At 53.8% G+C, this 14,161-nt stretch overlaps 5 protein-coding genes across 5 annotated transcripts; 2 read left to right on the forward strand and 3 right to left on the reverse strand.

The window, feature by feature from the left end:
- Positions 1-1,364: 1,364 nt before the first annotated feature.
- Positions 1,365-3,458, forward strand: B0H65DRAFT_47531 (amidohydrolase 3). The gene has a single exon (XM_062827300.1). The coding sequence runs from the start codon at positions 1,738-1,740 to the stop codon at positions 3,421-3,423; it is 1,686 nt and encodes a 561-aa protein (XP_062686802.1). The 5' UTR covers positions 1,365-1,737; the 3' UTR covers positions 3,424-3,458.
- A 35-nt stretch (positions 3,459-3,493) lies between these two features.
- Positions 3,494-4,450, reverse strand: B0H65DRAFT_414817 (uncharacterized protein; the record flags this gene model as incomplete). The annotated part of the gene is made up of 1 exon (XM_062823944.1): positions 3,494-4,450. One exon carries the CDS (start codon positions 4,448-4,450, stop codon positions 3,494-3,496), a length of 957 nt encoding a protein of 318 aa, XP_062686803.1.
- Positions 4,451-5,269: 819 nt separating this feature from the next.
- B0H65DRAFT_415706 (uncharacterized protein) lies at positions 5,270-7,020 on the forward strand (the record flags this gene model as incomplete). The annotated part of the gene is made up of 4 exons (XM_062824001.1): positions 5,270-5,421; positions 5,487-6,230; position 6,409; positions 6,622-7,020. 4 exons carry the CDS (start codon positions 5,270-5,272, stop codon positions 7,018-7,020), a joined length of 1,296 nt encoding a protein of 431 aa, XP_062686804.1.
- A 1,419-nt stretch (positions 7,021-8,439) lies between these two features.
- On the reverse strand, positions 8,440-10,668 carry B0H65DRAFT_544679 (uncharacterized protein; the record flags this gene model as incomplete). Its single annotated transcript, XM_062829311.1, has 3 exons — positions 8,440-9,695; positions 9,756-10,524; positions 10,582-10,668. The coding sequence occupies 3 exons, from the start codon at positions 10,666-10,668 to the stop codon at positions 8,440-8,442; spliced, it is 2,112 nt and encodes a 703-aa protein (XP_062686805.1).
- Positions 10,669-11,835: 1,167 nt separating this feature from the next.
- Positions 11,836-13,874, reverse strand: B0H65DRAFT_47671 (uncharacterized protein). Its single transcript, XM_062827384.1, has 3 exons — positions 13,593-13,874; positions 13,425-13,536; positions 11,836-13,357 (listed from the first exon to the last, which is right to left on the reverse strand). The coding sequence occupies exons 1-3, from the start codon at positions 13,672-13,674 to the stop codon at positions 11,998-12,000; spliced, it is 1,554 nt and encodes a 517-aa protein (XP_062686806.1). The 5' UTR covers positions 13,675-13,874; the 3' UTR covers positions 11,836-11,997.
- Between the last annotated feature and the right edge of the window lie 287 nt (positions 13,875-14,161).

Here is a 14,161-nt window from a genome sequence, read left to right on the forward strand (position 1 = left end):
CGGTGAAGAAAAGAGGTTGGCGACCTTGGCGTGGTTCGAAGAAAAAGCGAAATCGGTAACGGTCAAGACCAAAAACCGTAACGGTCAAGACCCGGGGCAGCTTTTTGCGCCCAAGTCGCAGCGCATTAAGCCTTGACCCACATTTGCCGCACGATCATTGGGCAGGGCAGCAAAGGGCTAGAGTCTTGAAGTCTTCAGCGAAACCACCATCTACAACTTCATGGCATTTTCACCCCAAACCCCTCGCGCCAACTCCTTTTTTCGCCATAAAATATGAGGATACTAAGATGCCCGGTTTGGCGGATCTATGTCGCCTAAAAGAATCATCATTTTAACGGCCTTTTTGGGTCGAGATACTACGCTCCGGAGAGGTAGACTTAGACGTTGCGCGGGTCTTGACCGTTACTGTTTTTGGTCAATACCGTTACCGATTTCGAAGAAAAAGAAAGCAAGAACTGCCGTTGGGATAAGGCCGGCCGGACCACCTTCCCTTTCCAGTTATCTCCAGATGCTTGGCCGGGAAGCGGTGGGGTGCGCCGTTTAGGGTTTCCTTTCAGCGGGGATGGCCCTGGCGTGCCTGGAGATAGCGCCCCGTGGAGTCCAGTCTTGGGGAACTTGGGGTCCGGGCTTTAGGTAATCTCTCCAATTTCAACACCATCAAAATTCAATGACAGCGAAATACACCGGGAACAAATGAACCAAAAAGGCTTCGAATCCGTGCCAAGATGACCAGCGAGAGGCTATTCCTGACTTTCTGGCTCTCTTGCAAGGAGGTGGCATGATACCCCAACTTACCCCGCACGCAGTTCCATTCGTCCTGTTCAAAGTCGGGGTACCTTAAGCGACCCCTCGGGCGGCGCTGTGCCAAATGATATATATCCTGAAAACCTCGTGGTGGTCGCCTCTTCAAATCCAGACACGGGCAAAGGGATGACGTCGATAACAGTATCTTGGGTGTGGGATGAGTGTTGCGATTGAAACGACAAGACATAATTTGGGAGAGCTCTGGACTCCACTGGTAGTCAGATTCTAGTCTTCGTATCGCCGACCGAACTGATAAGACACTATATTCAGTTCAGTCGATACTTTCTCATGAAAACATGACGAGAACCGCAAATCAAACCCGGAGGCGAGTAAGGTAGCTTTGGATGACCGACCGATAGACGACGGGAAAGCACTCACAATGATGTTGTTTTCCAGTCGGATAACAACGCAGAGTTCAGCCACCATAACCAGCCATTATGCCATCCCACTGAGAACATCGAAAATCAAACAAGCCTCTAGAAATATTGAAATCTAGACCACCTTCAAAATGTTCACCCGACTCGATACCGGCCCCGCCCCGTCGACGTGATGAGCATCTCAAGCATCATGTCCCGCTGAGCCCGTCTGTTGAGTCAAGCCATGTGCCGACTTGCCATGACTTTTACTCCGCAATCACGGCCTAAAACCGGAGCGGCGATCGCTCCGGAACCACCCAAACTGTACCAAACCGTGACTAACGATTGCCGCTGGTGCCGCTGATTATCTTATCTGATCCGATTCATCTCCGCATTGAGACCCTTTTATTTACGCGGGCGGCAACCCTCTACCGAGAAACCGGAAGTGTGAACTGTATTTGCACTCTTGCGTCTCAAGACTACGACACAGCACCTACACGTATACTATCTTGGTCTCAATATTTTTTCTTCTTTTTTCTCTCTTTTTTATCCAAATTTAACAACGACAAACACCAACATGGCCAAAACAACTCTCTTCACCAACGGCCGCATCTTCCTCTCCCCCCTCTCCCCCGGCCAAAACGCCGGCCTCCACACGCCCCCCTCCTTCGCCTCCGCTCTCCTCATCCGCAACGACACCATCCTCCACGTCGGCTCCCCGCAAGATGAACCCATCACCACCGCCCTTTCTTCAACAGAAAACGACAAAGTAGAAACCATCGACCTAGCCGGCCACTCCCTCCTCCCCGGTTTCATCGACGGCCACATGCATCTCATGATAATGGGCCAGTCCCTGACCAAGCTCGACCTGGGCCCCTGCAAATCTCTTTCCGACATCCAATCCACCATCCGCTCCTACGCCGCTGCTAACCCCGATGTGCCGAGGATCTTGTGTCGCGGGTGGATGCACTCCATGACGCCCGACGGAGTCACAGCCAAGGACCTGGATGGGTTAGACGTCGAGGGAAAATACCGGCCGATCCTGGTGGACACCAAGGATTTACACTCGGCTTGGTGCAACACCGCCGGCATTAAAGATCTGGGCGCCGACGAGTGGAAGGATGTTCCGGGGGGAACTATTGAGAGGGATGCGACGACGGGGAAAGTGACGGGTGTGTTCAACGAGGCGGCCAACATCACGTACGTGTGGCCGTACCTGGCACGGGTGGCGACGGTGGAGGAAAGGGTTGCTGCTATCCAGGCGGCCGTGGAGGCCTATCATTCCGTGGGGTACACGGGGGCGATTGATATGGCCATGGACGAGGGGGCGTGGGATGCGTTGCAAGAACTAAGAAGACGGTCGTCGGACGGGAAGGAGGGCATTCCGTTGCGGATTGCGGCTTATTGGTTGGTTAAGCCGGGGAAGAATGACGAAGAAAACGTGAGGCAGGTGGAGAGGGCGATTGAGCTTGCCAAGGAGTTCAACAGCGAGACGACGCCCGATTGCAGGATTGTCGGGGTCAAAGTTATTTGTGATGGCATCATTGACGCTTGCACGGCGGGCCTGTCGGAGCCGTACGAGCATAATGGGCATAGGGAGGTGCCGCTTTGGACGGCGGAGCAGTTGGAGCCTGTGGTCAAGAGGGCAGATGAGGCGGGACTGCAGGTGGCGTTGCATGCGATTGGGGATGAGACGATCAAGACGGTGTTGGACGTGTTGATTGCGCACGCGAGCCCGGAGAGGAGGCCGCGCGTGGAGCACTTGGAGCTGTCGAGCGAGAGGGATGCGGAACGGCTGGGTAAGGCGGGCATCACGGCGTCGATCCAGCCGGTGCATGCGGACCCGGCGATCCTGAGGGCGTGGCCCAAGTTGTTAGGGGCGCATAGGTGTGGAAGGGCTTTTGCGTATCGCGAGTTTGCGGATCACGGGGCGCCGTTGGCGTTGGGAAGCGATGCGCCGACGGCACCGCATGCTCCGTTGCCTAATGTGTATGTCGGAACGACGAGGAGATCGTACCGCGAGCCAGACTACCAGACGACGGTCAACCCGCACTTTGCTCTAGGAGTGGCTGAGGCAGTTGCTGCGGCGTCTCAGGGTGTGGCGTATAGCTGTCGTGACGAGAACAGGATAGGAAGACTGGAGAAGGGAATGAAGGCCGACTTTACCATCGTGGACATGGAGTGGGAGAAGGAGAAGCTGAAGGAGGCAAAGGTCCTGGAAACGTGGTTTGCTGGCAAGAAGGTCTGGTCGGCAAAGAACTGATGAAGAACATCAGCGGGATATTGTCTTGTTTTTCGGATATCAAAATATCAAACTTGGCAAGCCTTGCATGTTACTCATAAGGCCAGTATCGCCTAGGCCAGATGTTCATCGCCGTCTTGAGCCCATCCCCAAGTGGAAGTCCAGCATGGGTTGTCCGTTCATCACCAGTCCCGTTGGCATGAAGGTTAACCCAGAAGATAGCATTGCCAGCAACCGGTCTGAATGCCAACCCTCCATCCTCATGCTCCCGCCAAAGAGGCTTCAACTCGGTCGCGTTCTTTAGCTTTTGATCCTCCAGTCCGCCACGCCACATGGGTTCATTCCACGGACTCGGCAATACAATGGGCTTCGCATGTGGGAAGTGTGTCTCGCCTTTGGTGCAGTTGTCCTGAAGGATGGCAAAGAAACTGGCAACGCGATTCCACACCCTGTTGCTGCCGTCGTTGGCTAACAGCGGCCTGTCGAACCAGTCGTGATGAACGTTGAACCTCTGACCGGCCCGGTACCGAACCAACTGCGGTGGTCCCATCTCGTCCCAGCCATCCCTCAACATCGTTCCCATGAACCCTCGCGCCCGATTCAACACGCACTTGACGGCAGGGTCATGGCGTGGTAGTCCAGCCGAACTCGACGTGCGGTCTTGCGTCTGTTGTTGACGGCCATGCTTGGTTACCACCGATGGTTTGAACATGGGTTCGGCTGTGTCGAGGAGTGAGGTGATCTCCGACGGTGTTATGAGGTTGTGGATGTATATGATCAAGGGGTCGAGAGAGACGAGCTCGGTCCTGTATGGATGGGAAACATCACAGAAGAAAGGATGTTGATGTTCTTCTGTAGATTTTGTTGTGTTCCGGAAGAGTTTCAGGGGCTTTGCGAGAGGATGGTCAGGTATAGGAAGGTCAGCGACCAAGGAGGTGAGTGATGAGATCTGGGGGGCAAAAGTCTCGGACAGGTATGGTACACTCAGGGCAACCAGAGCTGTCCAAGCCGATAAACCGGCGACTTTACTGAAGATGATACCATACATCCTAGGTTTTGCTTTCTGGATTAAGCAGTAACCCATCAGTCAGGAGTGAAAGAAGGACGAAGGGGGCAGAAGGATTGATATGGCAATATCAACCACCAGAGCAACTCCGGTCCATATGCCGATGATTTCATTTTCTGCGCATGGTCACATATCTCCTCCTCCCATTAGGGTATGACAGCGGAACTGAATCCAGTAGACCTCACAGGCCCGGAAAACATTGCCGAGAACCGTGAAGATATTTCATAAGAGCATCGAGATGGTGGTGATGGGCATCCAAACATGGTTCGATGTGGCTGTAGAGTACCACAGTCGTCGTTACCGCTTTCCCTAAACTTGCACACCTCTTGGCTCTTTTTGGACAGAGCGGAAGTCTCGACGCCGACGTACATGCGGAGCTGTTCGTTTTGGGAGGGTGACCTTGATCTTTGGAGTTTTGGTTCTTTGGAACTTTCGGTGACTTTGAATGCTACGTCGACGTTAAGGTAGTGGAACGCAACCGCTAACTGTTAGCGGGGAAGGTACCTGGGTACTTGGTTACCTAAGCGAGCATGTACCACTGTAAATCAGCTGACCTGGCGCTTTTGTACCTCTACGCGCTGTCCAAGCTTAGGTTATCGGACATCTGCTCACTGCACGGGTACCTTGATGGCCTTCGCCACTGCATCTCCTCGTCATCATCAATCCGGCAGCGGACACTCTATCACCATCCCACCTCCTCTTCCATCTTGGATTGTTTCTTTTGGTCAAAGGACAATTGGAAGTATCCCAACAGGGCTCTTTCTCTTCTTCGACAATATCACCATCGTCCCGGTCGCAGCAATGGGCACCAGCAAGACAGCCGCCTCGAGCAGAAAGCGGAAGCAAGTCGATGATGAACCCACTGTCCCAGACACCGAACAAGTAGCTTCCTCCTCCAAGAAGTCTAAGAAGGATGAATTAGCCCTAGCCACAGACGAGAAGCGACTACGCAGGTACGCATAGTCACCACATGTTTTGGTCCTCAAATCCTTTGGACTGCTAGCTGACTCCCACCCAGATTCCGTGACAAAGCACCCCAAGCATTTGCTGTCATCTACGAACGAGCCACAACCCAACGCTTTTTTGTCCTCTCGCGTAAACGCATACCAGTATGGGACAGCTTCGAAGGCTTCGAGGAGGAAGTGGAAATTGCAGGTTCGACAGGCAACATCTACACCGTGACGATTGCCCGACAGCCGACTTGCACCTGCCCCATGGGCGAGAAGAACGAGCAGTGCAAGCACATCATCTACGTGCTGGCCCGGGTACTGCGAGCCAAGTACGAGTACGTTTACCAGCTGGCATTGTTAAGCTGCGAGCTCGAAGAGATCTTTGACAACGCCCCTCTGATCGTGGAAGACGGGGACAGTGCTGCAACAGGGGAAGGTGACAAGAAGAGGAAGCCGATTGAAGGGGATTGTCCCATCTGCTTCAGCGAGATGGAGGTACACAAGCCCGAGGAAATTGTCTGGTGCCGTGCGGCATGCGGCCAGAACATTCACAAGGAGTGCTTCGAGATGTGGGCTGCCACAAAACGGAAGCAGGCTGGTGGAGCCAAGGCGGAAGTCACTTGTCCGTACTGCAGAAGTGTCTGGGAAGGTAATGATGATATGATCAAGAAGATCAAGAAGGGGAAGCCAACTTCGGAAGGATACGTGAATGTTGCTGACCAGTTGGGGATTAGCCAAGTACGAGATACCAGTACGTACCACTATGGGGGTTCGAGGTCGGGATACACTTTTGGCAGGAATAGGAGCAGGCGGTACCGGTATTAATTGAGGGAGTGCCAGCTTAGGCTTCAGACAGGAAGGGAGTGTCGACCGCCTGGCTGGCGGATATCATGCCGCCAGAACACCTGCTTGATCTACCAGTCCGGTTGCAGAAACACAGCTAGGACCAAGACAGCAAGGCAAAGTTGATTTTGCGTTTTTTTACAGGAGGGTGTCTTGGATACATGTTCATCCGCCTTGTTGGGTATATGACACTCGATTCGAATTAACGCAGCATACGATAGTCTTGGAATTAATTTCAACCAACACTTTGCCACCGCATGTTTTCCACAATATCTCAACGACAAGTCCAACATGATATACATGGTATGGACCTCCACTCATTACGCCTGACCACAAGTCCACACTAACTGCGTCCGTTAGTTCCCCCCAATCAAGTCCTTCATTCGCGCAGCCAACATAATCATGCGCGCTGCATCGGCAACTCTCTCTTCTGTTATCTCTGCAGTAACCACCGCATTGGATTTCGATGGTCGTGAGGACACCGCCTACCGCCAAGCAGCCGAAACCGTCCTCCAGGCATTCCTCAATATGGATTCGGAGACATTCGAATTCACTTACATCGACCCTGATGCCAACCTTGACGTCGGCCTTGGGTCCTACCTCCTCATACACGTCACCTATACAGTGATTGGGGGAATTGTTTTCCTTTTGGCACGGAAGTGTAGAGACCCGGGAATTCAAGAAGAACTGGTGCGTCGCTGCCCAAATCTGCCTTCTCTTTTCAGAGGCGTCGATAACAGGGTCTTGGGACGAGGGTAGATCTGGTTAAATGCAAAAGGAAGTCGACCTGATGGGAATGTTTGTTATCCCTCCATCCAATCTTCGATATTCGGTCTTGGATAAGCAGAGGCTGTGATGGGCTAAGTAGAAAGGCGGACAGTGCTGCTCTAGGGGGCCGTACATGGCTACCTATCAACATGCCTCTACCCATTTTCACCATTGCGAAAGAATACGGTACAGAGCGAACTGAACGAGATGGCTGGATAATTGGATTACGAATTGGGTGGGATATGACCGCGTTTTGGTTTGTCAACAAATGTAGCGTCAGGCAACAAATTATTGTTTAGCATTAGGTACGTAGCAATCAATCATAGTTCCGATTAACATTAAGCAACAAGCTGCTATCCTCGCCAATACACACAAGTATCATCTAAAAGCCATGCTGACCAAGGAAAACACAGCTACAAAGAACCTATGGATGTTCTAGTCATTTTCGTGAAAAACATGCCTACACGACAGAATAACGACGCCGAGTAAGGCGCCGATGGGAAAAGACAATATCACTCATTTGGCTTCCATCCTTTCGAGCCGGACGTTACCATGAAAAGGTGCTCAGGCGTACCCGGGCAGCCCTTTCATAGCGCTGAGGGGAGGGGAGGGGAATCAACGCTAGGGAAAAAAACCGCTTGGTAGAAAAACCCCCGCTGGGAAAGGGGGCCGCTTGGTATCGGGAAAAGGGAGAGGGCCCGGATTGCTGGAGTCAGTGTAAAGCAACGCTAGGGTGAAACGAACGCCGAACTTACCCACGAGAGGGAGGGCTTTTCCCACAACCAAGCTAAGCGGTCTCTTTTACCAGCGAGCGGGTCTTCAACCAACCGTTTCTTCTCAGGGACTTTTGTAGCGCACGGAAGGTGCCCAGGGAACTTGCCCAGAACATCCCTCCGTGCGCTACAAAAGGCCTTGAGAAGAACCAGTTGGTGAAAAATCCGTTGGTAATAGAAACCGTTCGCTTGTGGGAAAGGAACGCTGGGTGGGGTGTGGGAAGAAAAGAGGAAAACCAGAGAACGAAGTCCTGGGGACCCGGCGGTCCTTATATATGTCTTTCTTAGTTCTTATGCAAGACATGGACCACGAATAACCTCCTGGCAACTTCTAAGAGTCATCGTGAAAAATTCCGACCTGATGCGTTATGCAGCTCTTCGATATGAGGCATACCTACACTAGGGAGAACATGTCTAAATGCAGGTCGTTGGCTTGGCGTGGCGAGCAGTGTCAGCTTCAATGTCAGCATTTGGCGGTATACGGACGGAATTCCGAGACGTGATTATGCGGGCAGGAATTCACGCGTGAAGACAGCGGAGATATGACGATGGAATATTTTGTACGAAAGGCCATGTACCACAAAGGGCGTGCACCTACCTTATCTATCTGTCTGTCTGGATAATGAATGCCCTGTATCTAAACCATATCCCACTGATGGCCACCATTATTCCCATGCCCTGATCTAGGTCCGTAGCCATCCCGGTGACGAGTCCCATCATTCCTCCCATCATCGATACCATTCAACCAAGCTCCAATAGTCGAGAAGAACCTGGTTGACCTAGCTCTGAATCCACCACCACGATGCTTACTTGTATTGCACTGTTCATCATCATCGCGTCGTCCATGTCCTGAACCTGAACCAATGCCCCAGACACCAGGCCATCGTGTAATCCGTGCCCCACTGTCCTTTCCAGCACCCCTTTGAGCACCCCGTGTCTCTTTTACTTCTTGCTTCGATCCCCGCCCCCATCCCCACTCCCGCCCTTGTTGTTTTCCCTCTGTCGGCCCTTCCGGCTGCCACTCCGTCCACCCCTCTATCTGTCTCCCCGGTGCCCTACCCGCCGGTGGTAAAGGCGAAATAGGAATCTCCTCCAACTCAATCACCGCATCCCCATCTAGATCCCCGCTCCCACTCCCCTCCTCCTCCGTGATCCCCTCCAACCTTTTCAACGTCTCTTTATCAACCAGTCGCAACGTCGTCCTCGGTCTCGGCGGCAGGCTGTACTTCACCCCGGCGGCGCCAGAAGAAGAGCGCGCAGGATGGCAGAGACCGTAGTCTGGCGAGGGAAGGTCGCGATGGTCGAACCGGGTATCGTCGTAGATGGAGGGGCTGGAGTAGACGGAGGAGGTGTAGGAGTCGTGTCCGTGTCCGTGTGTTTGTGCTTCATGGCTTGGGCGGCCAGGGGTGGTGTTCTCGTAAGGGTTGGATTCGACTCTCGGAGGTGCGGGATCGGGATCAGGATCGGGGTGGAGAAGTGTAGGGCTGGACGCCGCGATGTTGGAGTTTGGGAGGAATAGGAAGCCGGAAGGGCGTTGTTTCTTCTTCCACTTCCTTTGTGTTTGTGCTTGGGGGTTGTACCGGCCGGTGTTGGTGAAGGTTGCCCAGCTGTCACGGTCGGGGTCGGGGTCGGGGTCGGGGTCGGGAGGGTTCCGTTGAGCAAAGTAAGTAGTATACAGGTCGCGGTAATAAGGAGCATCAGCCAAGTCGATAGATGCCGATGATCGGCCTTCCAACTGGTCCAGAGCGGCACTGCGCGCCTGGAGGACGGGAATAGGAATCGGCTTGGGTGGTGGCTTGGTGGTGGTAAGTTCCCGATTGTTGGCAAGTCCTCCTGCTCGGTATTGCTGTTGTTGTTGCTGGTTTGGGTTGGGATTCTGCTCCCCTCCTGATCCTGTTGCTCCTTCCCGACTTGACGATGTCCATGCGCCCCCGCCCCCGCCGCGTCCCTAACTGCGGTTGTAGTTGTCGACCTTGCCGTTCCCTCCTTGGAGCACTGCGTTGCCGAGTGAGCGTCCTTGAGAAGTGCCGTGCCCGTAACCAAGCGAGCTGTCGACTCTCGGGGTGCAATCATACCGGCTTGCGCGCGGGCCATGTCTATTTGCCATATTGACCCGATATGGGTCCCCGAATATCTTGCTCTGGTGGGAAGTATCACCATCCCTCCTGCCATCATCATCAGAAACCTCCCCAGGGGTAAGACTTCGTGTGCTGACGTGTACCCTCGGCCGTGGTTGTAACTGCCGCTCTGATCCAGCAACAACAACCTCCTCCAATCCCGCCATAGCAATCTGAGACGATCCACGATGATAATCACCGCTACCCACCGGACCACCCATTGCCCTCGCGCACCATAGTGCCTTGTTAAACTGCGTCTCCTGGGACGTGATAACCCCGATTGAGGCAGCGCTGAGGACGAAAGAAGCGCAGACGACCAGCATAAGAACCCAGAGGAGGTAGAGCTTCGTGCATGACACCCGGCCATTTGGCTCGCCAGAGAAATCCAGGACACCAAGTGGGCCAGCTTGGATGGTAAAGCCATCCTTTGGTTTGACTCGGGGACACTTTGTACCCCCATCGTGGATGGGAAGGCCGAGGAGGACCGAGAAAACGCCAAAGGGGAGGAGGAAGATTAGGTCGGTGACAATGGTGACTTTGTGGGGAAAGTGGCGACGGGAGTAGCCAGACCAGGAGGAGAGGCACCACAGGAGGGAGGCGGTGGTCTGTGATGTTTTGTCAGTCTCTCCAAGGATAACGACGACAAAGGGGCTAGAACATACCACGATCATGATGGCCACGAGGCTTGTGGCTGGGAGTTCACCTGATTTGGTCATGTTACCGAGCAAGCTGCCAACTATGCCTGCCATGGTTGAAAGCGCTATGATAAGGAAAAGACGGGCAAAAAGAAAGACATAGCTGTAGAAGCATTGAGGAATAAGGGACTCGAAGTCCCGAATTGGCGTCGTGCCAGGGGAAGAGTAGCCCATCTTGATGTCATGGGCTCGAAAGTAGCTAATAAAATGGCGTAAGCGAGCGTAGAGAGTGTATGGTCTAGAGAACACCCCTCTTTGATTTGTGGTTTCCGTTCCAGACGGGGTGGTGTTATTTGTGTAGGTCCGTGTCCAAGAAAATGTTTATAGCGAATGTGGCGCGCATCCAGGCGGCTTCATTACTTGAGCGATAGTATTGGAAAACAAAAAGACTCGGGGAAAAGAACTGGAACAGGAAACAGGGAGTAGGGCGTCCGCATGGTAGAGAGCTTGTTAAGTAGACGTTGTGCACGGCTCCGAGATCCAAGCCATTGATGTGTGGATGTTTCGTGTTGCTCACGGCAACAGTATGTGTTCGACGCATTGGTAATGCGTGCGTGCTTTGGTGCTCGCAGTTATTGATCATTTTGGTGGCAATGACTGATCGACTGTTGATGTTGTGATCAGTGTGTCGAGGATATTCGAGGCTGGCTATACGCCGTCATATCGAGGCGAGGCCGAGTGCGGAAGCTTGAGTCACTGGACACATGCTCTGTGATCCATAATAAATCCGTTGTTGAATGAACTGTTTCAGCTCTTGTTGATGAACTGGATGTTGGGATGATGCTCCAGCCCTATGGTACTATGGTAGTTCATAGCATCGGAGGAGGCTAATATGCCGGAAAAACAAAAACAGACGGAAAAGGAAAGAAAAAAAGGGGTATGTCCAGTCCATGACGGGCCGCAGGTGAAACCCAATGAAGGAGGCAAATAGATTCAGTGGTAAGAGTTCCAAAGAACGAACCTCAGGAATGGAAGCTATACGAAACTTACCAGCAAGATGCAACAACATATCGACCCCGACATCGGCGTACTTATCCATGAGCAACTCGGCAGCCGGCATGGGTCGTCTGGAAGTGTGAAAGATGGAGTGAGTGTATACGGGGACTTACAGACCCAAACACTCTTTCACGGACTCGCACACGGAGATAGAAGGTGACAAACACAAGGAAGCCGACGGGAATGTAGCATAATTAGATGTGAAATTTTGCTGCAGACGAAAAGCGCTGCAAGACGCCCGCCCCTACCTCCAATAACATTACTTGAAATATAAATCATTGACTGCTCATCTCCTCTTTGTGTAACTGCGAACCCTCGATCTACTCCAAGAATCCCGCTTCCGTCAGTGAATGACAGCGGTGCCAGATACCCCTTTTTAACAGGTAATTAACCGAGCAGATCGTCCAACCCGTGGTTGCCGCCAGTGGTGGGCCTGCTACCGCTGGTCGGGGTGGAGGGCGCAGGAGTACCCCAAATACCAGCACTGCTCTTCTCCTTGGCCAGCTGTCCGATAGCCGGGCCCTTGGTGGTAGGCGTGCTCTTCTTGATTCCAGCACTAGCCTGCGACCAGAGCGCACCGAAGGCGTCACCGCCAGCGGCCGGCTTGGAGGCAGCTGAACCGGTTGCCTTGGCTCCTGAAAGCGAGGAACCAGTGGACTGGGTCTGCAGCTGTACCGGGGAAAAGTAGTTGGGCTGACTGGCCTGGAAGCTAATTGGCCTGGGGGCCTGGGAGGCGGGCGAAAGGGGCGTGGAGAAAGCCGAGAAGTTGGCAGCAGGAGTCGCGGTGGAGCTGGGAGGAGGAGAGATGGAGGAGAGGGCAACCATGCCGCTAAGGTTGGCCTGTTGAGGCGCCGAAACTGGTTGCGGGGCAGCAAATTGTGTGCCGGTAGAGAAGGACGCGATTGGGGGAGGGATCGCAGAAGCAGACTGAGTGGCGGGGGCTGCGGACTGGAAATCATCGAACTCGTCGTCGTCGTCATTAGCGCCGCCGGCTAGAGACGCAAGCCCAGAGCCGGTAGAAGGTGCGGCAGCGAGGGGCGCGGCCGGGATGGATGGTGCTGCGGGCTCGTCGAAAGAGAACAAGTCGACCTCGGGCTCCTTTTCCTTGGGCGGCTCGGCGGGTGCTATCGTCTTCTTGACACCGGCTCTTTCTGTCGTGGATCGTGTTGTCCTTGGCGCGGTACGAGATGACGCCTCGCCGTCGAAGTCACCGGCGTCGTATTCCTCGAACTGCTCTGCCCGTGCCTGGGTCTCGCGGAAGTCGTTGTTGGAAGGCTGGCCACCAAAAACACCTCCGTCACCATAGACTCCTCCAGAGTAACCACCGTAGGTAGAGCTGCCACCACCACCACCGCCGCTGGATGTGTTTCCGAAACCGCCGTAACGGCCGCTGCTCCCGCTGGAGAAGCTCATGCCACCCGAAATGCCCGTAAACTTGCCCTTGTTTGCGCGGGCCTTCTTGCGCTCGGCTCGGATACGCTCGACATCGCTAAGGAGCTCGGCAAGTTCCTTGGCACGGTTGCGGACGTTGACACCCTGGTCTTTGCCGTTCTGATCGATGAAATGGAACTGGCGCAGCATCTTGAGGAGGGTAAGATGCGACCGAGCATCGTCGACCACTCGTTCGGAACCGTGCTTGATCAAGTACTCTAGTAGTTGAAGGGCCTTGTAGATCTGGCGCCATTCCTCGGCGGACTTTTCTGTGAAGCGACGGTAAATCATGGGCATGATCTCGTTGAGTGTTTGGCTAATAGCAAGGAGAAAGACACAAGTTAGCCGCGTTCGTTTGGTTCACATAGTTCTCGAGGACGTACTAGTTGAAGGTACCGTCGGCGATCTCCTGCATCAAAGTCGACGATGCACCCCAGGGTTCATTGTTGGTGGCCTCGCGCACCTTGGACTCCATCTCGGTATAGTTCATGACAGCTGTTTGGAGCCATTGTCAGCATCTTTCATGCGGACTGGACTGAGTAGTCACCAACCATTTTGAACCTTTCGCACGCCGGCCTTGATGTCGTAGAGTGTCAGGTTGGACACGGTATCCTTGAGGCTGTTGAAATCCATCGCGAAGCGTGTCTGTCGCCGGAATTGCTGGGAATTGTTCTGGTGGGCTAATCCTCAAGATCTGAGCCTTGCGGTGATAATTGCCAGAATGTAGCTTGCAAGGAGATGCTGTGGCGACTTGGTGGTTTCGTTCAAGATGATCGCTTTCAGGGCGACGTTTCACGGTCCTGTCGGGATCAGATGGACATTGGCCTCTCCGCCCTGGGCGTCTGGAGCGCTAGGGTGCCGCTGAGCCGCTGACCACGGCCCCTGTGCTTGACCCGACACACTGACGCCAAGAAACCAGTGGAACCCAAGAAGACTGCCAAGACTTTGAATGCATGGCCCGAGCGTCTCAGCTTCTGCAAGCCTGAATCATCAGGCAAGAATTCCACTTGGTTGCCGGGCCGGCCGACAACGCGGGGCGGCGGGCGACGCTCGGCCTCCGGAGCTTCCATGCGTTTTGGATGGAGTAAAAATTGACAAACACCCGACCCGACTCCGTTCT

The sequence above is a fragment of the Neurospora tetraspora genome (genome assembly GCF_033439725.1).
Source record: "Neurospora tetraspora strain CBS 560.94 chromosome Unknown B0H65scaffold_1, whole genome shotgun sequence".
Lineage (NCBI taxonomy): Eukaryota > Fungi > Ascomycota > Sordariomycetes > Sordariales > Sordariaceae > Neurospora > Neurospora tetraspora.